Below are 23024 nucleotides of genomic sequence, written 5' to 3' on the forward strand. Positions count from 1 at the left end.
CTTGCAGATATTCTTCGGTCACAAATAACTCCTGTCAACTTTCTCCACCCACTCCACCCTGCCTGCACTGTCATCTTCACCTCTCTACCACACTCTCTATTACTTTGGACAGTTGACCCCAAGTATTTAAACTCATCTACTTTCACCATTTCTACTCCTTGTAACCACACTATTCCACTAGGCTCCCTCTCATTTACACACATTTACTCAGTCTTGCTCCTACTGACTTTCATTCCCCTTCTCTCCAGAGCACATCTCCACCTTTCCAGGCTAGACTCAACCTGTTCTTGACTCTTACTACAGATCACAATGTCATCTGCAAACATCATAGTCCATGGAGACTCCTGTCTGATGTCATCTGTCAACCTGTCCATCACCATTTCATACAAGAAAGGACTCAGAGCTGATCCTTGATGAAATCCCACCTCCACCTTGAATGAGTCAATCATTTTTACTGCGCATCTCACCGCTGTCACACTATCCTTGTACATGTCCTACGCTACCCTCACATACTTCTCTGCTACTCCAGACTTCCTCATACAATACCACAACTCTTCTCTTGGCACCCTGTCATAAGTTTTCTCTAAATTCACAAACACAATGGGCCTCATGTATCAAAGTTGCGCACTTGTGGCATAAATTTACGGTGTAAATTTGAAGTACACCAAAGTTGCCGTGACATGTATCAAGCAGTGCGCACCTGCCCAGTTCCGGCGTACGCCTGACGTGACCTTGATAAATGCGGCGGGTGAAAACAATCGTAATTATAATAAACACGCCCATAAATATTCAGACTCCGCTTCAGACACACCCTCATTTTACGACATGGAAGCCAGGAAGACGGCAAAGAAAAAGAACTCCACCAATCACGACGCGTGCCAATAGAGCGTCAAAAGCGGCCGTCGTATTAATTGTTTTGTAGTATATAATCAAAAAAGTGTTACAGTGGTCCCTCGTTAATCGCGGGAGTTACGTTCTAAAAATAACCCGTAATACGCGAAACCGCGACGTAGTCAGCGTTATTTTTTACAATTATTATAGACGTTTCAAAGCTGTAAAACCCCTGTAAAACCATTTTATACACTTTCTCAATCAGGCATGAACATTTTCTCACTTTTCTCTTGTGTGTAAACACTCTCAAAGTTCAAACCTTAGTACAAAAATAAGAGAAAAATAAGACCAAACTGTTTTCAGGCCCAAACATTTGTTTGAGAAATAAAAATAGAACATTTTCCTATAAATAATTATGATGGCTTTTAGAACTAACAAATTTAATTTGAATGATCAACGTACGACGTTGGACACATAAGAAATTATTAATAGTGACTGACCAGTATTTCACAGATCGCGCTTCTTCGTCCTGACGCCACGCCTTTTTCCACTCACACCTGGCTGCAGGTGTCTGTTTCCGAGTGACAAACACAGTTATGAGTAGTTGTTGGCGCTCTTTTTTCTTCTGGGCGAGAAGATTCTTATAAACAGACACGCAGAACACAGAACACTGTAAAAAAAAAAAGGCATGCAAAATTGGACTAAAAACTCCACGAAACGGCGAGGCCGCAAAAGGTGAACCGCATTATAGCAAGGGACCACTGTATTCTCTTTTCACGTCAATAATTCTTGACATGTGGATATTTGCTCGCTCAATTAATAAGACACGCCTAATTTTTCAGATTTCTTTATTCTTAAAATGTATTTATTTATTTTATTGTGACAAACGAATGGAGATGACACAACCTGATTGCAGCACGGGCGAAGGGAATGACAACACTACAGCTGTAATTATCAATTTTATTGTCTAAAACGATCACACCACATAAAGTTAAGCTCAGTGCTGCTCTGGCTCCAGGCTCGAAGTCTGGAGAAAAAGGCGAGCAGCGCTTTCTTTGCGGTCAGCGCTGTGGCCATGGATCGTGCTCGAGACCAACAATCCCGCAAAAGCGGGATTTGTATTGATTATTATGTAGTATAATCAGGAAAGTGTTATTTATGTAACATATGCATTCATTTGTATAATGGCACTGTTTATCATGTTGATCATTTTCATTTTTATGTGGATTCCAGCGCTGGTTCATTTTGGTGTATAATTTACACCACCTCTCGACCTGGTGTATATTTTCAGTGCAGCGTACGCCAACGACCACATTGATAAATGCCAAGTAGCGCAGCCGTTTTGGCGTGCACCCCATATACGCTCAAATATCGCCATACGCACGTTGATACATGAGGCCCAATGTAACTCCTTCTGGCCATCTCCATACTTCTCCATCAGTATTCTCAAAGCAAATATTGCATCTGTAGTGCTCTTTCTCAGCATGAAACCATATTGTTGCTCACAGATCTTAACCTGTTTTCTAAGCCTAGCTTCTACTACTCTTTCCCATAACTTCATGCTGTGGCTGATCAACTTTATGCCTCTGTAGTTACTGCAGCATCTGCATCTTTTACCACCCTAGCCTGTTGCAAACTTCTTTCCAGCTCTGTCCCTTTGTCTGGCCAATCGCTACAAGTATTTTTCTCTATACTATTCAAGTTCTTGTACAGCTTGCTAAATGCCTTTTCCTTAGGTTTTGCTACTTCTGTTTTTGCCTTACGCTGCATCTCTTTGTACTCATCTACTTTCTTCATCGCTCCGACTATCCCAATTCTTTTTTGTCTCCCTCACATCTGCAGTACTCTTCCAGTTATTAAAAAATTGCTCCCCCTCCATCCAGTGCCTATCTCACCTGCTCACAGAATTTCACACAACAGTTTTCCTCCTTCAGTTTCCACCATCTGATCCTTTGTTGATCTCTCACACTCTTCTTCAGCTCTAAAGTCATCTTACAAACCACCATCCTATGTTGTCTAGCTACACTCTCTCCTGCCACCACCTTACACACTCTGGTTTCTTTTAGCTTGTATCTCCTACACAGAAGGTAGTTCACCTGTGTGCACCTTCCTCCGCTCATATGTCACTCTGTGCTCCTCCCTTTTCTTAAAGTAGGTATTCACCACACCCACTTCCATCCTTTTTGCAAAATCAACTACCATCTGCCCTTCCACATTCCTGTCCTTGACACCATATCTACCCATTACTTCCTCATCACCTCTGTTCCCTTCGCCAACATGTCCATTAAAGTCTGCTCAAATCACCACTCTTTCATGCTTGCACACACTCTCCACCGCCTCATCTCACTCCAGAAATCTTCTTTCTCCTTCATCTCGCAACCCACCTGTGAGGCATATGCACTGATGATATTCATCATCACCCCTTCAATTTCCAACTTCACACTCATCACCTGGTCAGACACTCACTTAACCTCCAACACATTCAACATACTCTTCCTTTAAAATGACCCCAAGATCATTTCTCTTCCCATCTACACAAGATACAACAATTTGAATCCCCCACCTATGTTCCTGCTCTTACTTCCCTCTCACTTGGTCTCTTGCACACACCTTTCTCTCTACCTCTATCTTTCTCCTTTCCATCATGTCAGCCAGCTCTCTCCCTTTACCAGTCATACTGCCAATATTCAAAGTCCCAACTCTCACTTTCATCCTTCTAGTTTTCCTCCTCATTTTCCCCCCCAGCAGTAGCCCAGTTTCCGCCGGCACCCTGTTGGGTAAAAACACCAGCACCAGTGGCAGTCATTGTTAACCTGGGCCTCAACCAATCCGGTATGGCAATTAGATTTATCTGCATTTTTAATTTTGGCACTTTCTACGCCGGATGCCCTTCCTGACGCAACCCTCCTCATTTATCCAGGCTTAGGTCTGTCACTCAAAATGTACTGGCTGCACACCCCAAGTGGCTGAGTTGAGGTGTGGATCGAGTGTGCAGTATTAAAAATACTGTCAGGAACATTGTCACTGAGGCTGTGTCACACGCCAAAGCTGTGTCACATGCTGAAGCTGTGCCACCTACTGAAGCTGTTGCCACACACTGAAGCTGTACCCCACACCGAAGGTGTACCACACCAGCCATAGTGTTGATGTCCCACAGCTTCACATCACTCAGATTACGATAATATTTCAGATTGTTTTGAAACTGTCTATTTGATAAAAATGTGTCTGTTGACTTCACTCGTTGTAAACAGCTGCAAAAACCATTTATATTATTGTCTTGTTCAGAGTAATGACAGATATGGTTCACAATAAATATGAATTTCATTTTGCAAATTTGACTTTATGTTAGTATTCACAGTGGAAAAGTTACTTATTTTTTTAATATCAGTAACAACATTTCGCTGTCAGCCTATGAATGAGCGGAGTGCCCAGGTGCGATGAAGAATGTCTGGATCCGCCCTTGTACAGTGGGTCAGTTTCTCTGTGAAGCGAGAAGAACTTTTAGGACTTTGAGGAAGTTTGAGATGAAACCACATAAAACTGTCAGAGGCGTATTAAAAACACAAGGAGTGCTTTAAATTCTTCTTACACTGGCTGTGCATTATTTCTGCTGTGTTGTCTTTGAGATGTGGAGGACACAGGAACTGGAGGACGGGAATCCGAGGACAGGATCAAAACCCTTCCCAGCGTCAGCACTATCACAGCGGGAATTCACAATGAAGGTCACCTTGCTTTTTTTTTTTTTTTTTAAATAGTTAACATACCAAAATGAGTCTGACACTCTTTGAGTATCATCATTTTTGGAAAAGATGTTAAAGACAGAAAATAATTATATTTATTGATGAGTTCTCTGATCACTAATGAGCAAGTAGTTCGGTCCCTGCTCATGTCACCTTAATGTGGTCCTCTGCAGTATGCCAAAAATAAAAATGTGACTTTAAGCTGCTTCCTGACAAAATTGTTCATCTTGATGAGAAAATTTTATTTCTATACAACTATTCTAAGCATTGAGGCACACAGGGTGGAAATTGCAATGGTTCAACATATTGGCACAAACCAGGAATAGTCCACCTATTTGGTGAAAACAAAGAGTCATGGGGAGTGGCATTTGATTCCAATTTTCTTTGCCTCTGGGACCTGACGTCGATGTCACTCAACAACTTGCAGCAGGTATTGTTGCTGCTGTTCATCCTTCATTAGGATCTGATTGTAATCCTGGATAAGTGCAACTCCTTGCTCAGCAAAATCATCGTCAGCAGCAATGTTATCCAGGACCTCCTGTGACGGCTGGAATGATGGATCATCCTCCCACTCTGAGGGGTCCTTGATGACAAAGTCCATGTTGAATGACACAAAAATGCAGTGATATAACAACATCTGCCACTAATGAACTAATGTATCCAGTCCTTAACTCAAAATGTCACTTGCACATCACAAAAAAAACAGGGGCCAGGCAGCAGTGGTTAATATTTTTCAAATCTCATGAAATTTAACCCAATTTATTTTTAACCCTAAAGAAAAAAAAAAAAAAAAAAAAAAAAAAAAAATTAAGAAGCACCTTGATAAAGTTGAAGTTTGTTTTTTGGGACCACCCTAATTCCACCTGTCTGTGTCAAACAAGAAACTTTAACTGCAGTGTACGGTCTGTTCCTTTCATGGAGCGCTGTAGACTCTCACCCACGGCACCATGTGCCCTGGAGGACTTACCTCAAATCATACATCATGACTGGGAATGACATCACGGCCGACGAAAACACACTCTTGTTTCCATGCAACACTGTAGATTGGAAAATGAAATTCATCAGAAGGCCGATGTGCTCGCTATGCCCCACAGTATAAATATACACTTGTGTATACGTTTGTCATTGTGTTTTTTGACGATGTATGACTTCATTCTGAAGTCAATCACACCAATCAATCACAAATATTTGCCTGATCAATATATGCTGTAGATCATCCATCAAGGCTTTTTTATTGAGATAAACACACGCAATCCCTCAATCACAATATAAACAAAACAATACCCTGCTATCCCCACTTCACTGACACGCAGGCTGGATGTTTTCAAGCTTTTGGAGTGTAGATTTTAAAAATCTGCAGCTCCACAGAGACACGGAAGATGAGGCCGAAATTACATTAGTGTTTTAATTTACTGTTTGCTTTGTTATGGAGTATTTAACGCATAAAAATACTATAGCAACATGTACACAGACAGTGCTGTGTACACGATTTATTCAAATGGACACAAAAAGACAGTAAAACAGTAAAAGCGACAGGCGTCACTACTGCTGATGCTCAAAGCAGCCGTTCCACCAAGTCCACGAGCTGGAATTCTGACTTCAGTTCAGCATAATGGCGCATTCCACGGCTCAAAACTTGGTGGTGGTGGGGGGGGTCTCCAAATTGGCAAAATGTAATGTAATGGCAATTCAAGTTACAATTCAAAGTTGGAAACTCCAGCAAGAGTCAAGTAGACCAAGTCCATCGACCTGACATCACAGCAATATGACAGCGCACACAGTGAACAACTCAGCAGAACTCCCATTTTTTAAAACTTATATGTTGTGTTGGATGGTGGATTTTTGCACTCTGACTTGAGTTGTGGGTCTCTGTGTTGTTGTCAGTACAGCAGTGGGTCACAAACCGGTGACCATCCCTCTCCTGAGATTGTGGATAAAAATACCACAGAGAAGAGCTCTGTCCCCTCGGCCCAGACATATATCGGCTGTGGACAACCACATTTTCCCGAGTCCACTGGAATGCATTTCAATCTAACGTCGGAAATGGGAATTCCGACCTCTAAGGACAACTGGAACGCACCATTAGTCTGTGCTCGTCGCGTTGCTCGAAGTCAGAAAGTTGAATGTGAAAGTGTGCACAACAAAAATGAGCTTTAGATAACAGTATTGTTAACAAGGCCGGCGCAAGTCCCGACACAACGTCAACGACGACATTAAAAAAAAGCACAAAGATATCGAGATAAAACAGAAAAGTCAGCACAGGCTTCCCCAGCCAACTCAACGACACGTTTAGGATTTCCCGCGGAGCCTGAATGCAGCAGCGGGTATTGAAGGAAATTCATCAGCCAGAGCCTTTCTACGGAAAGCCGTTTGACTCAAAGCTGTGCTCACTCAGCGGTTTCTGCGGTTCTGATGATGAAACGATAAACGGAGAAAATGTGGACCCGGTTCGAGCGGAAAGGAGAAGGTTCGAGAGTGTGAAGCGGTTCTGAAGCTGGTCCCGGGCTGATGGTCGGACGACGGTTCCGCTGGCGGCTCGGGGCAGACTGCTGTGATGCTACGTAGGCAGCTGGAAGAAAAGGCGGCGTGAGCCCGGTTCGAAGCTCCGAACGCCAACCCAACCCAGCCTTTACCTCTTTTCTGGTGCTGGCACACGGCGGGATGGCCGGTCGAAGCCGCCGAGCCTGGTTCAGCGTCCTTCTGGGGCTGGTGGTCGGCTTCACGCTGGCATCCAGACTCATTTTGCCCAAAGCCGCTGAACTGAAGAAAGCGGGACACAAACGGAAGGCGACCCCGAGCGGCTGCGGTCCGAACGGAGCCCCACGGAGGGAGCTGTGGCCGCCGCAGAACCGAGGCACCACCGACCAGCCTGGACCCAGGTCCAAGAACTTCCTCTTCGTCGGCGTGATGACGGCCCAGAAGTACCTGAACAACCGGGCTGTGGCCGCGCACAGGTACGTGACCAGACCCCGAATCCCTGCTGATCCGGATCCAGGCGCAGTTTGACGCCTTTTATTTGATGCCGGCAACATGTCAGCGAGGACGTTTAAAAAAATAATTGACTAATTATTGTTATTTAGTGTACAACATGTTATAAAGGCATTTTCAATTTCCTCAAATTTCAAAAATATCCTGCTGGATTAAAAAAAAAAAAAATCCAGTTTAAATATTATGTAGCTCAGCAGAACCTGACCCATACTGGATTTTTAAGACCGATACCAATTCGATGTTTGATTCTAAACTCTGATTATTTTTGGTTCCCTCAGAAATGGAAAACGTGAAGATTTCCTGAGCATTTGTAAGACTACTCTGTATTTAATAAAAAAAAAACAAACAAACTTGCGAACTCTTGTTTGGTAGCACACATTGAGAGATTGGTAGCACACTCCAGAGATTTTTTTTTCTGCAGGTGCTGTTGGGGAGCTTAGCATTTTTATGAGTGCTATGGGCTCGTGTGTCGCAACGGCTCTGCTACACCTCTGCCACATTCACAGGCATGTGTACACATAGTCACATTCTGATCTGCAACAGTTAGGGTTGGATATCGGGAACCGGTTCTTTTTGGGTATCATTAAAATGATTTGATCCACCGACATCAATAGCCTTTTTGCTTGATGATTCCCTTATCGGTCCTTCAGAGCGACCGTTGTTTTTGGGGGTGTTTGTCGGGAAAATGATCATGTCTCTACGTTGATTACAGAACCCCTGCAGGGTATGTAATCAACCATTTCTGTAACGCGGCTCTTCTTTGAAGCTTGAAGCAATGAAGCATTGATTGATCTGACTCAATGCTTCATTAATTCTTTGTTTTATTTCGCTTTATCTTAATTTTTCCCCACTAAAACCCCAAAGAGCACATGTCTGTGAGTAATTTACCTTTTTTATGTTAACTGACCTGTTATGGACTTCTGAAAGAGTTGATAGATGTATTTTTAACTTAAAAAAGGTACCGATGCTAATGTGTTAGCATGTCTATGGCATTTTCAATGTTAAAGTTAGCATTAAGGGCAACTGTTTGTTGTGATTTGGCGCTATATAAATAAAATTGATTGAATTGATTGATTAAGCTGTTCGCATCTCAGCACGTTTGTGTGCATTTGTTTTCCGTGTAATAATTAACGGCTCAGCGTTTGTTGTTGTAAAAGAGTCAAATGTATTATTTGTAAAATTTATTTTTGTTTATATATTAATAATAATAGCAACAACAATAATAAGTAATAATAATAAGTATTAATAACAAATAATGGTACAATACAGTTTTAGAGAAAGAGACAAAAAGAACCTAAAATAAACACAACAGAAAATATAAAACCAACTAACAATGAACATAAATGAATATAGAAATAAATAACCGTTTCCTGTGAACACCTAGTGACTCTTACACCTCCACTTCATCCCTGTCTTATTTAAGTTATTGACAATTTGTTTTGGTCAAACCATATTTTCAATTTGTTAATTTCTTCAGTGATTTCCTCCTGAACTATCTGCCAAGCTAGAAAACTGCTACATCCTAGTAATAGCAGAATACTACTGCAGTGAATTTGAATAAGGACAGTTGGGTTTTCCCTCACCAAAATGGATGCTGCACTCACTGCAGTATATTGGCTGGAATAGTCCCAGATTGCATTTCAGAGCTTCTAGAATTCAAACTTTTTCGTGTGGGTGGTGTTGGGGGGTAATTTTGGGTTTCAGCTTTTTTTGTTTTTCACCACTTTCATCCCTAAATCTGTCGATTGTGAGTAGGGCTGTCACGATTAGGAATTTCTGGAGACGATTAATTGTCAGACAAATAATTGCGATTGATGAATATATTGTCTTTTTTTTTTCTTTTTTTCCCCTTCTTTATATTCTACTATTGTAGTATAATTACACAACTCTGGAAGAACGTTTGGCTTCTGTGAGTGGAGAAACTAGGAACGTGCACCATTTTTATTTTTATCTTTCATTTCATACAGTTCCAACTTTTTCTGATTTGTGGTTGTTTCTGTTGCATTTCTGAAATTGTTTCTCCTCATCAGTCACGTTTTGTGCTTAAACACTACATTAAGCTCAAGATTGAACAAATAAATACCTTTGGAAAATAACAGCTGTTAAAGTTCAGAGTTCTCAGCTGCTTTTTGTGATCTGTGCTTCTGAACATCACCACATCACAATGTCAGGGTTTTTTTTTTTTTTTTTTTTTTTTTTTTGTGGCTCAGTTCATTCATATATTCTCATTTTTAAATATGTTTTTAAAGATATTTGACCATTTATTTCATCTCATGATCTCATAAATTCAGCATACGACGCGCATGTGGTGTGAACAGGATGGTAACGGCAGAATCACACCTTTAGAGAAAGTTCAGAGAGAAGTAAAAGCTTCACGTTTTGGTTTTGTTAACATGTTCACTCGGGTTAAAATCGTCTCTCTGCTCCGCGCTCGCTGCGCACTGATGGTTCTCAGACTGTAATGTGTCGCGCCTGCATTCAGGAATCTCCCTCACGCACCCCCTCCCAGTCAACAGCCTGCAGACTGCGCTGCAGCCTGTTGACTCCGCACGCGCGCGCACACACATACACACACACAGACACACACACCGACAGCTCCGCACTTTAGACGGCTTTTGAGAAGACGGACGCTGTTTTTATCGGCCGTCCAAACGGCAGGACGGATCGCCTTAAGACGAGAGCGAGGCTGCAGCCACGACGTTAGATTCTGAGTCATTTTATGCTAATTGTGGATAAAATAAATAATTCACGGTAATCGAATATGAAAAATAATCGCGAATATGAAAAATAATCGCGATTGACGAATATTGTAATAATCGTGACAGCCCTAATTGTGAGTCACTTTTGTGCAGATTAAAGTCACTAACTGGGATTCTTGTCTTGTTGTGAGAAAGAAACGAGAATCATCCTCCTTTCTGTTCACACAGCTCCAAACGCTGCGCTGCTCTCTGCTGAGTAAAGTTAGAACGATAGAGTCCATTTGGAATTAATAACTTCAAAGCGAAACACAGTTTAAATCAATTGACACCTCTTTCCAAATGTTGTAATACAAATAAACTGCAATTGATCAAAATGGGTTTTTTTTTTCCTCTCAAAATGAGATGACGTGCAGCAGCTGGCTGAGCTCAGCTCAGAGGTATGGAGAGACATTCATGCCAAAATGTCTGAAAGTAAATGCTTTTGACAAAAACTACAGATTTTGTTTCTTTTTATTTATGACCAGAGATCAAGGATACAGTGACCAATTTCATATTTATTTACTTTAAGACTCAATAAAATGTTGTTGACATAGAAAACCTGTAACACCTACTTTTAGTACACAGAAAATTCACAAGAGGTATCGATAAGGAATCGGATCGATGATGGCATAGATATCGATAAAATCTTATCAATACCCATCCTTAGCGACAATCAGTAATGACATACAGAATGACCAAAATCACACACACAAACATAAGCTATTGTTCAATACAAATATTCACAGGCCTACACATGTAATCTATAGCCTCATGAGAAAAATGCTAACGGCAGGCAGAGGAGAAAATCCTTCTCCTACCATTGATGTCTTCATAACAGTACAATGCACCTGTTGTTGTGGTTAAGAGCAAAAATATCAATGATTTGGTTGCTGTCCAGAGGCTGAGTTCTCTGAGGGGTAATTGCCAGGAGTGACACTGGGTCACTGGTTTGTCTGTGCCTACTGCTGTTCCTCAGGTATTTCTTTTAGGTGATGCAGAATTCACTTCTTTCCAATTCCACTCATGGATATTTGGGCAGCAACTTGAAACTACACTCACTACAGTACCATGTCATCATTGATGTTGAAAAACTTGTCCATGACTTTGTCTCCTCTAGGCTTGATACTATGACTCCCTGCTCTTTGGGATCTCTGGAAAAAACCTTCAAAGGCTCCACTACATTCAAAACAGTGCAGCTAGAATTCTGATGAGAGTTCATAAACAGGAGCACATCACACCTATTCTCTATAACCTTCACTGACTCCCCATCACCTACAGAATCCATTTTAAGATTGCTCTCATCACCCAGCAATGCATCCATGGCAATGCCCCCACATACCTCAAAGACCTCCTCACACATCCTCCCGTTCCGTCTGTGCATACAACACTAATCTTGTCCGTGCCCCTCGCACCAAACTACACACCCTGGGAGACAGGGCCTTCTGTTCAGCTGGTGTGAGGGAAGTGCTGAGAGTCCCTCACACCGGTCAGAGAGAGACAGCAGCTGGCCGCCGTGCCAATAGCCACTTCCCACGTGGAGCGGAGAGTAGCCAGCAGATGAAACAGTGTTTTTTTTAAAAAACAGAAACACACTGCTACACTTTAAATGTGCAGTAAGCTATTTCAGATGATCAGCGTGGACCATTTTTCTCATAAAAGGTGTGTCACGCTGGAAAGCTGTAGCGTTTGTGCTAAATGGATTAGCGCTTAAGGCCTGGTCACACAGCACTTAACGAAGGGCAATGAATCCCAAACGAATCAAGAAATCTGGAGTTTAGTTGGCATCGTTTAACCTTCGTGCAGCTTTGTTCCTGCAGCTGGCGCTTCGTCAGGATTTTTAAACTGTTGAAAAATTTGAACGAATGCCGTCAGAAACCACAATTCATTTATATTTCAATTTGCTGTTCTTGAAGGTTTTTTATTGTTTGCTTAGTTTTTGTAATGTTAGAGTTTAGTTTGACTTCGTTCGACCAGATGAATGTTTTCATACAGTACAGAAGCCGTTTGTGAGCGCTGCTGCTGCCACTGCCGCTGCCACTGCGTTCGTGTATCATTGGAAATTACAGGGCAAACTCAGCCAGTTTGCTTGGAAGTTTTTTTTATCTGGGTGAGAGGTCAGCTTCACTGGGCTCAGGCGCCTTATATAGGCCAGAAGTAATCTTTTTTTGTGGATACAATTAATTATTTTGCCACAAGCAACTGCTGAATTTGAAATGACAAAGTTGTGTAATTTCTGATGGTACTTGAACTCAGCGTCAGCAGCAGCGGCGGTAACAGCAATCGCCTCCTGCGTGCGCTTATTTTTTTTAATTAAATATAATAGTATGTGTATGAATAACAATTCAGCCCTTATGTACATGTGGCAACAGGTAGATGATTCAGATGATTATATAAATAGCTGTAGCTGTTCTGGAAGGCAGAATTATGCTCTCATATATTTACATTTATTCCCCCATTCCCCATTTTGACAGTTTTCTGTTATAAATCAATATATATGGCTTAGTAACGTAATGCAGTGATAGAGCAGTCACCATGGCACACCTGCGTTTTTAAAAATTTTTTAATTGGGGCAAGACGGCACGTGCAGTGTGTCATTAGACAGTGAGGATTCTGACGATGAAGGAGATGATCCTTCTTTTGTTCTGGACGAGGAACCAGAGCAGATGGAGCCACAGATGTGCGCACAGATCTCCACAGTGGATCGGATCACGCGCTCTGCTTGCAGTTTCTCCAGGACTCAGGCGCTATAAGCTCCGTCCCAGCTCCATTCCAGCGTCCTGGAACGCAAAGACACACACTGCTCAAGCAGTGGCTCCAGGCACGTTTCGTTTAAAGCGTCAAGATCAGAGTTAGATTCAATTTAGTTGTGTTCCTCTTTCCTTTTGTGCTCTTGATTCACAGGCTATTCGGTCATAAAGCTCTTTCATCCACCTTTTCCTAATGAATTGTGATTTTTTTTTTTTTTTTTTTTTTCCACTTTGTTCAGGAATTGTCATATGCCATTTGACTGGGCCATTACATGGCTTCAGTGCATGCTCTAGTCTTCTTCTGTTTTTTTTTTCCTCTGGTTATGTTACAGCACCACGCACAGGCCTGGTATATGTACTACAACATTAAATAAAGCTTCGAGGCACAGAATTTGCCTCAAACATTTTTTATAATCGAATTAGGTTAGACCTTCCTTACTTGTGTGAAGCGCCTTGAGGCGACTCTGTTGTGATTTGGCGCTATATAAGTAAGGATTAAACAACGAGAAACCGTGCATTATACTGTTTGAATGCACGACGGGGAGTCTGAAACACGCCGCGAAGTGCATTCAAACCGTATAATGCACGAGTATAATGCTTCAAGTTGTTTAATCCGCTTATACCATGGTCCCACACAGTGAGCTAACACAAAAATATTTATTTAAGTTAACAGAACGTGATAAAAATGTGTGAGTATTTGGGACTATTTTATGTTTTGTCTCTGCGCTTATCGAGTCTGCGGGCTCAAGCCGCAGCGGGCCACTCACCCCCCCCCCCCCCCGTGTCACGCTGTGACAAACTCTGACAAACAGGAGCGCGGTGTAGCCGCATGGCGCAAAGCAACGCCGTGATGAAGCCTTCCAGGACATGTTGGGGCATGTCCAGCTCCTGCAAAATCACAATCGGATAATCACATGACTGAAATGCAACCGGAATCCATCTGAAAGCCATCTCAAAGGTCTCAAAGACCAACACCGAGGTGGTTTTGTCCCGCGTAATGAACGGCTCCGTGGCGCGTCCCTCCGCTTTTCTTTCCATGAAAAAAACTCCTGTAACAGTGGAATGTGCCGAAAAAGTGCTGATATCCACGCCTTCTGCCTTTTTGTGAAAGTCAGACGAGGTCCCGGATCAACAAAGCCTTCACGTTGGAAATGATCTGGTTGTTTGAGCATGTCGATCGGCGCTCGGAGCACTGCGCGCTCTCAGCAGTTGTGGGCCATCCTTAAAGCGGCAGTAACACTCCTTAATCTGTATAATCCCCATAAAATCGTCCCTGAAAGCCATATTAATTTTCTGAATGGTGTCCACCTGGAGGTCTCTCACAGTTTCTGGAAAAAAATTGATGCAGCAAAGGTCCAAATCGTTCAGACATTTATTCGCAATAAAAATCCGACGAGAGGGGTGGACCACTGCTCACACAAAGCCTGCTCACAGGCGAATGACGCAACCGACAGGCGTGAAAAAACACGCATGCGCACGAAGGTTCAAGCTTGGCTGATGCAGTCACACGTGATTCAAATCCATATGGTTTTTGAAAAAAATAAAAAGGTCCGATACTTTTCTAACAGACCTCGTATAAATGAAAATAAATTGAAACTAATCAAGGCCGACTGTGTCACGAAGCATTGCTTCACCGAGAGCTGTCCGTCATGCAATGTTGTTGTTCACTCACTCACTCATCTTCAACCGCTTACTCCTTTATTAAGGGTCACGGGGGGGCTGAGCCTATCTCAGCAGTCATAAGGTGTGAGGCGGGGTACACCCAGAACAGGACGCCAGTCTGTCACAGGGCCAAATATAGACAAACAAACACATTCACACCCACACGCACACCTACGATCAATTTAAAGTTTACAGTTCACCTAACCCGCATGTCTTTGGATGTGGAAGGAAGTCGGAGCACCCGCAGAGAACCCACACAAACAAGAGGAGAACATGCAAACTCCTCACAGAAAGGCCACAGGTGGAATTGTGCCCATGACCTTCTTGCTCTGAAGCAACAGTGCTAACCACTAAACCACCATGCTGCCTCAGCGTTGTTGGTGAATATATTGTTGGTAAAAATAACCACTATCCCAAGAAAAAATAACTCATGGAGCAGCATGAGATCAGTGTTGTTCAGTGATGAAAGTTTTCCGGGAATGATCAGAAATCCGGGTTTTTACTAATGTGGTCAATGTTTGGGTTAATTTTTGATAACATATGTCAGAATCTGTTCACTCAGTTCCATTCAGTTCCACACCCAAGCAATTGGTGGCAGTAATGCACCTTGCTGGTTTGCAAGCTGCCAGTGGGGGGGGGGGGGCATTGGGAGTTTATGAAGCCATATTTCTGGGGACTGCCGGTGATTCTCCCAATGGTTTACTTTGAAATTTTCAATTTTAATTTATTTTCATTTATATAGCGTCAAATCACAACAGAGTTGCCTCAAGGCGCTTCACACAAGTAAGGTTTAATCTAACTTTGTTGTGGACATTAAAAGTTATGAACTGCATAGTTCTTCCAGTAATGACTTTAAGTGGAGCTAACGGTTTAAGCTTGCAGTTGCTAAAAATGCTAACACAGTTAGCATACAGATGAGAGTTTAGCTCCGTCTGTGAGCCATAATCACAGGATTAATGAGTTTGAACAACAGACAAAAATTTGTTTAAATTTATCCACTAAAGTTAGATGTTAGCTGCAGGAAGTTAAATCAGTCACTGTCGAGCTGAATGAACGTTTTATATTTGTAAATTGTTTGACCTATATTTATTTTAGCCAAATAAAGCTACACAGTTTTTTAATTGTTACTGCTGTACAAGAAAAGTATCAACTTTAAATAACTTAGATTTTTTTCATTTTATTTAAACTATCAAGTAATCAAAGAAAATAACAAAGCGCTCTTTAATATTTCGTTTTGTTTAATGTACACATTACTTTTCATGCTATTTATTTGTCTAAAAATAATTGCCCAGGGTTCCTTATAATGTTAATCAAGAAATTATCTCAACAAAAACAGATAAGTTATGGCTTTAATTTACAGATGAACATCAAACATTTCTAAAGAATCTTTTTATTATTATTATTGTTGTTATTATTAAAACTATTTTAATTGCAGGTTTTCTAATGTAGGAAAAGTTTAACTTCAAAATGTACAGTAATCGGAAATTAATCTTGAAGTAAAACACATTTTTAAGGTGGCTAAGAATTTGAAAACTGAGATAATCTATAGTTCCAAAGCTCCTGCCACATTTAGGAAAACTCAGAAGTGAGTGAAAGTTTAACAAGTTGATGCATTAATGTTGCATAAATACTTCTGTTGTTCCATATGAATTGATATAGAGAATTATTATTTTTGAGTTCTTTGAATTGTAATTTCTTTTACTGTGTGCTATTCTGAACCACAGTATGTGTGCTTTTTTATTATTATTATTAAAGACAGGTAGCACAATACAAATTATGTGAAAACACTGGAGTGGAAAACTTTACCTGACCCAACAGAAAATGTAATTTTAATTTTTTTTTTTTTTGTGGTTAAATAGACCTGAAAATGCACCGGAATGGATCTGAGATTTCACATTTTTCTGCGGCAGAACCCCCAGACCAGGGACTTCGGGACTTCGGCCTTTGGCCCTTGCCAAAAATTTTCAGTTTTTTGTTTTCTGTGGCCCACTTTCATCACTGCTTGTTTTAGTGTCCGTGCCATGAAGCCGCTAAAAGCTTCATTACTCAAAGCGTCTGCTCCACAGCAGCTTGTCACTCTGGGCTCAGGATTCTGGGGTGCTTGAACGCATCATTTTCATGAAAAGGCTCATTAAATTCCAGTGCTGCATGACACAGATGATATTTTAGAGCGAGGAATTAAGATGTAATCCAAACATGAAAGCAGTAAACACTATCGCTATGATTCCGCATGTGGCAGAACTGAATGCTAATCACGGTGTGTCTTTGTATCACCTGATCCATTTGAACCAATGGGTGACAAAGAAAACTGCAGCGTGAGAATGGACCTGCTGGTAGCTCTGGGATCAGTTCTTAGAGACACTAAATGTAACCCACCGGCCTGTGGGAAGGAAAGGAAAAGTTTTGTCTTCAAACTCCAACACTTCTCAACTGGTTTAAGAAAAGTCAGAATCCAAGTTTTATCATCCGTGTTTCTTTTATGTGGTATTTATCAGGTTTCCTGTGTTAGAACATTTATAGTAAAATAGACAAAGCAGAACGCAGAGGACGTTTCTTTCACTTCCCACAAATGGATTCACACAATAACACTAAAAGTGAGTCCCTTCAGCTTCTCCCTTTTCACTTGGGGTTGCCAAGTGAATCTGCATATTATTATGGCATAGGTTTTACACCAGATGCCCTTTCTGATGCTACTCCACATTACATGGAGAATGGACAGGAGTGGCCTTGAAACTGGAACTTTCTGCTCTGGCTACAAGCACACTTAACCATTTGGCCATCATGCCTGACCCAAGGTCAGGATTCAGACAGTGACACTGTCCTTCAGAATTGTTTGACTCCAAATCAACCTTCAGTGAGATATGAAATAGATGTCACCATGTCCAGGGGCCTCACGTACAAAGGCTTGAGTGGATTTCCTACTGAAACATGGCGTACACACTATTTGTAACCATACGAGGGCTGTCAATAAAGTAACGGTCCTTTTTATTTTTTCAAAAACTATATGGATTTCATTCATATGTTTTTACGTCAGACATGCTTGAACCCTCGTGCGCATGCGTGAGTTTTTCCACGGCTGTCGGTGACGTTATTCGCCTGTGAGCACTCCTTGTGGGAGGAGTCGTCCAGCCCCTCGTCGGAATTCCTTTGTCTGAGAAGTTGCTGAGAGACTGGCGCTTTGTTTGATCAAAATTTTTTCTAAACCTGTGAGACATCGAAGTGGACACGGTTCGAAAAATTAAGCTGGTTTTCAGTGAAAATTTTAACGGCTGATGAGAGATTTTGAGGTGATTCTGTCGCTTTAAGGACTTCCCACAGTGGGAGACGTCGCTCAGCGCTCTCAGCCGCCGTCGTCAGCCTGTTCAAGCTGAAAACCTCCACATTTCAGGCTCTATTGATCCAGGACGTCGTGAGAGAACAGAGAAGTTTCAGAAGAAGTCGGTTTCAGCATTTTATCTGGATATTCCAGTGTTAAAGGAGATTTTTTTAATGAAAGACGTGCGGACGGATCCGCGCGTCGGGACGCAGCCGACGCGGTGCGGCGGCACAGGAAAAACACCTCCGTGTTGATAACCATTTGTAAAATCCAGGTGGCTTTTGATGGCTTTCAGTGGAGTGAGTATATGAGAAATTGTTTAACAGGCAGGACATGTTCCAACTTGTCCTTAAGGCTTTCAACAGAGGTGTTTTTCCTGTGGCGGAGCGTCGCGTCGGCTGCGTCCCGACGCGCGGACCCGTCCGCACGTCTTTCATTAAAAAAATCTCCTTTAACAGTGGAATATCCGGATAAAATACTGAAACCGACTTCTTCTGAAACTTCTCTGTTCTCTCACGACGTCCTGGATCAATAGAACCTGAAATGTGGAGGTTTTCAGCTTGAACAGGCTGACGACGGCGGCTGAGAGCGCTGAGCGACGTCTCGCACCGTGGGAAGTCCTTAAAGCGACAGAATCACCTCAAAATCTCTCATCAGCCGTTAAAATTTTCACTGAAAACCAGCTTAATTTTTCGAACCGTGTCCACTTCGATGTGTCTCACAGGTTTAGAAAAAATTTTGATCAAACAAAGCGCCAGTCTCTCAGCAACTTCTCAGACAAAGGAATTCCGACGAGGGGCTGGACGACTCCTCCCACAAGGAGTGCTCACAGGCGAATGACGTCACCGACAGGCGTGGAAAAACTCACGCATGCGCACGAGGGTTCAAGCATGTCTGACGTAAAAACATATGAATGAAATCCATATAGTTTTTGAAAAAAATAAAAAGGACCGTAACTTTATTGACAGACCTCGTATAACCAGCAGGAACATCTGAAAATCATCAGACAAAACAGGGTTATTCCCTAATTGCCTAGCCCCTATAAACTGTAATTTATTGGGGCTACTATTCTACTACTATTCAGAAGAGGTTGGCACGATATGGAAAATACAAAAAAAAAACAAACAGTGATTCTTACATTTGACTTCTGTTTCATTGCAGACAACATGAACTCAAGGTATTTCATGATTTGTGTGGACAACTTCATTTCATGTGTTAATCCATTCCTCCGCTTGAGGCCTGAAACGCATACCAAAAAATTTTGGATGGGGCAACTTAGGGAGTAATAAGGTCAAATAAATAATGATTATTATTTATTATTATTATTTCAGACAGGTGATTATAATTATGATTTCGGTACAAAAACAGTGTCTATGAAAGGCCGAGTCTTTGAGGAGCAAAGATGGGCAGAAAGTGATGGAAGTTTTCCGGTAATTCTCAGAAATCTGGGTTTTTACTTCAGTGGCCAACATTTCCAGGTTATTTTTGTTTTTTTGCCGCGCATTGGATTTAGTCTTTGGTCTTATTTGATGATATTTGCATTTGTAAAATCATTTGGACACGACTGATTAGACACCACAATGGATATTAAGTCTCAGCTTTTCACATCCTGATTTTACTGTGAACGCTGCGTCGTGTTGGAACTGGAATGGATGGAAATGTTTTCTGCTGCATGGTGATGATTTAAAGTTCATCAGGAATAAATTCAAATGGGTCTGGTTACATAAAAACGGACCAAAATGCTGATCCAACTTTTTTATTATTCATCATTTATACATCTTATTATATCGTGTCTTTGCCCGACTTTGTTGTCATGTGACGTTATTAAAATTATTTAACACAAATAAAAATCTATCTTTGGGATAAATTTAGTTGTCTCCTTGCAAACTCTAGCCTGCTAAATCTGCCTTTTATGGTTTCTTTTGTTACATGAGTATGAAATATTCATATGGAGGAAAATATAAAAATGAGCATGCTCATAGAAGTGAGATACTGATGTGAAAAGTGTTTGTGCGTCATTTTGAATGACACATAAATTATCAGTATCCCAGAAATGCTGACATCAGCACTGGATGGAAAAAAATCTGTCATTCTGTTTCCCATTTATATAATTGAGTAAGAATCTAATTTAAACCCAAATCAACGTTCCTGAGAACTAAAAGTCATACTGGTGACTTAATGAACAGTAAGTTCAGCTTTAGTTGTCAGTTTTTATTGTTGTTCATGTTAAGACACTATCAGTTGTCGTAAAAGCACAAATTGCTGAAGTCAAATGTTTAGGAAATTGTAGAGCGAGAACAGTAACAATCCAATGGGAATGTGACTTTTTTATGACATAGTAATAACACTGTATTCTAATCCATGTGGTGACTAAAATGAGACAGAAAATGGGACTGAGAAATAGCTCTCATTTAGCTTATTAATTGCACCAGATTGTATGTAGGATTTCAACATTTTATGGATGAGGTCCCCCAGATCCCTCCCTCCCCACTAGCAGCGGCAACCCTGATGTAATGAAAAAAATTTTAAGGTCTGTTTTTTCGTTCTTTTTCCGAAGGTCACTCACATCACTGGCAGAGGATCTCCAGTGTTTCAACAAATATGTGGGAGAATTATTTAACTATTTAAAAATAATGTTCCTCAAAGAAACATTGAAAGGGATTTATATATTTCTACCTCTGCAGTGCATATCATGAAATGATTCAAAAAATCTGGAGGAGTTTTCAGTGTTTTTATTGGACAAAAGAACATCTCAAACGTACCTGCTAACTCCTGGATGTTTATCAATGGACCGATTTAACGATCTGCCAAGATAGAAAACTGCTGCATTCTAGTAAGGGCAGAATATAATATAAGGGCAGAGGAGTGATTTTTGAATAAGGAAAATTGTTATTGTTTTTTTTCCTCACCAAAATGGGTGCTGCACTCACTGCAGTTTATTGTCTGGAATAGCCCCAGATCACATCTCAGAGCTTCTACAATCCCAATTCCAATGAAGTTGGGATGTTGTGTAAATTGTAAATAAAAACAGAATACAATGATTTGCAAATCCTCTTCAACCTATATTCAATTGAATACACCACAAAGACAAGATATTTAATGTATAAACTTTATAGTTTTTGTGCAAATATTTGCTCATTTTGAAATGGATGCCTGCAACACGTTTCAAAAAAGCTGTGACAGTGGTATATTTACCACTGTGTTACATCACCTTTCCTTCTAACAACACTCAATAAGTGTTTGGGAACTGAGGACACTAATTGTTGAAGCTTTGAAGGTGGAATTCTTTCCCCATTCTTGCTTGATGTATGACTTCAGTTGTTCAACAGTCCGGGGTCTCCCTTGTGCCACACATTTTCAATGGGCGACAGGTCTGGACTGCAGGTAGGCCAGTCTAGTACCCGCACTCTTTTACTATGAAGCCACGCTGTTGTAACACGTGCAGCATGTGGCTTGGCATTGTCTTGCTGAAATAAGCAGAGATGTCCCTGAAAAAGACGTTGTTGGATGGCAGCATTTGTTGCTCCAAAACCTGGATGTACCTTTCAGCATTGATGGTGCCATCACAGATGTGTAAGTTGCCCATGTCATTGGCACTAACACACCCCCATACTATCACAGATGCTGGCTTTTGAACTTTGCGCTGGTAACAATCTGGATGGTCTTTTTCCTCTTTTGTCTGGATGACATGACGTCCATGATTCCCAAAATCAATTTGAAATGTTATCCAGGGTTGGGACCAGGAAGCAGAGTTGTAGTCTTACACACCTCTCTGCAGCTTCTCTCCCCCTGCCATCCCCTCATTACCCCATCCCCGTAGAGACGGTGCCTGCTCCCAGACCACCAATAACCAGTAAAAATCTATTTAAGCATAAAAATTCAAAAAGAAAAAATAATATAGCACCTTCAACTGCACCACAGACTAAAACAGTTAAATGTGGTCTATTAAACATTAGGTCTCTCTCTTCTAAGTCCCTGTTGGTAAATGATATAATAATTGATCAACATATTGATTTATTCTGCCTTACAGAAACCTGGTTACAGCAGGATGAATATGTTAGTTTAAATGAGTCAACACCCCCGAGTCACACTAACTGTCAGAATGCTCGTAGCACGGGCTGGGGCGGAGGATTAGCAGCAATCTTCCATTCCAGCTTATTAATTAATCAAAAACCCAGACAGAGCTTTAATTCATTTGAAAGCTTGACTCTTAGTCTTGTCCATCCAAATTGGAAGTCCCAAAAACCAGTTTTATTTGTTATTATCTATCGTCCACCTGGTCGTTACTGTGAGTTTTTCTGTGAATTTTCAGACCTTTTGTCTGAGTTAGTGCTTAGCTCAGATAAGATAATTATAGTGGGCAATTTTAACATCCACACAGATGCTGAGAATGACAGCCTCAACACTGCATTTAATCTATTATTAGACTCTATTGGCTTTGCTCAAAAAGTAAATGAGTCCACCCACCACTTTAATCATATCTTAGATCTTGTTCTGACTTGTGGTATGGAAATAGAAGACTTAACAGTTTTCCCTGAAAACTCCCTTCTGTCTGATCATTTCTTTAAATCAGAAGTGCCTGACTCCGTGGTATAACTCACAAACTCATAGCTTAAAGCAGATAACCCGTAAGTTGGAGAGGAAATGGCGTCTCACTAATTTAGAAGATCTTCACTTAGCCTGGAAAAAGAGTCTGTTGCTCTATAAAAAAGCCCTCCGTAAAGCTAGGACATCTTTCTACTCATCACTAATCGAAGAAAATAAGAACAACCCCAGGTTTCTTTTCAGCACTGTAGCCAGGCTGACAAAGAGTCAGAGCTCTATTGAGCTGAGTATTCCATTAACTTTAACTAGTAATGACTTCATGACTTTCTTTGCTAACAAAATTTTAACTATTAGAGAAAAAATTACTCATAACCATCCCAAAGACGTATCGTTATCTTTGGCTGCTTTCAGTGATGCCGGTATTTGGTTAGACTCTTTCTCTCCGATTGTTCTGTCT

General features: G+C 41.2%; 1 protein-coding gene across 1 annotated transcript in view; it reads left to right on the top strand.

Annotated features, from left to right (window-relative positions):
* The first annotated feature begins 6905 nt into the window (after nt 1-6905).
* Nucleotides 6906-23024, top strand: part of LOC117522548 (chondroitin sulfate synthase 1-like) — a 138528-nt gene continuing 122409 nt past the window's right edge. The window contains exon 1 of the mRNA XM_034183989.1: nt 6906-7525. Coding sequence (XP_034039880.1) covers nt 7233-7525 — 293 coding nt within the window. The 5' untranslated portion in view covers nt 6906-7232. The remainder of the gene's footprint in view (nt 7526-23024) is intronic.

The sequence above is a fragment of the Thalassophryne amazonica genome, chromosome 2 (assembly GCF_902500255.1).
Source record: "Thalassophryne amazonica chromosome 2, fThaAma1.1, whole genome shotgun sequence".
In the NCBI taxonomy this organism is placed as follows: domain Eukaryota; kingdom Metazoa; phylum Chordata; class Actinopteri; order Batrachoidiformes; family Batrachoididae; genus Thalassophryne; species Thalassophryne amazonica.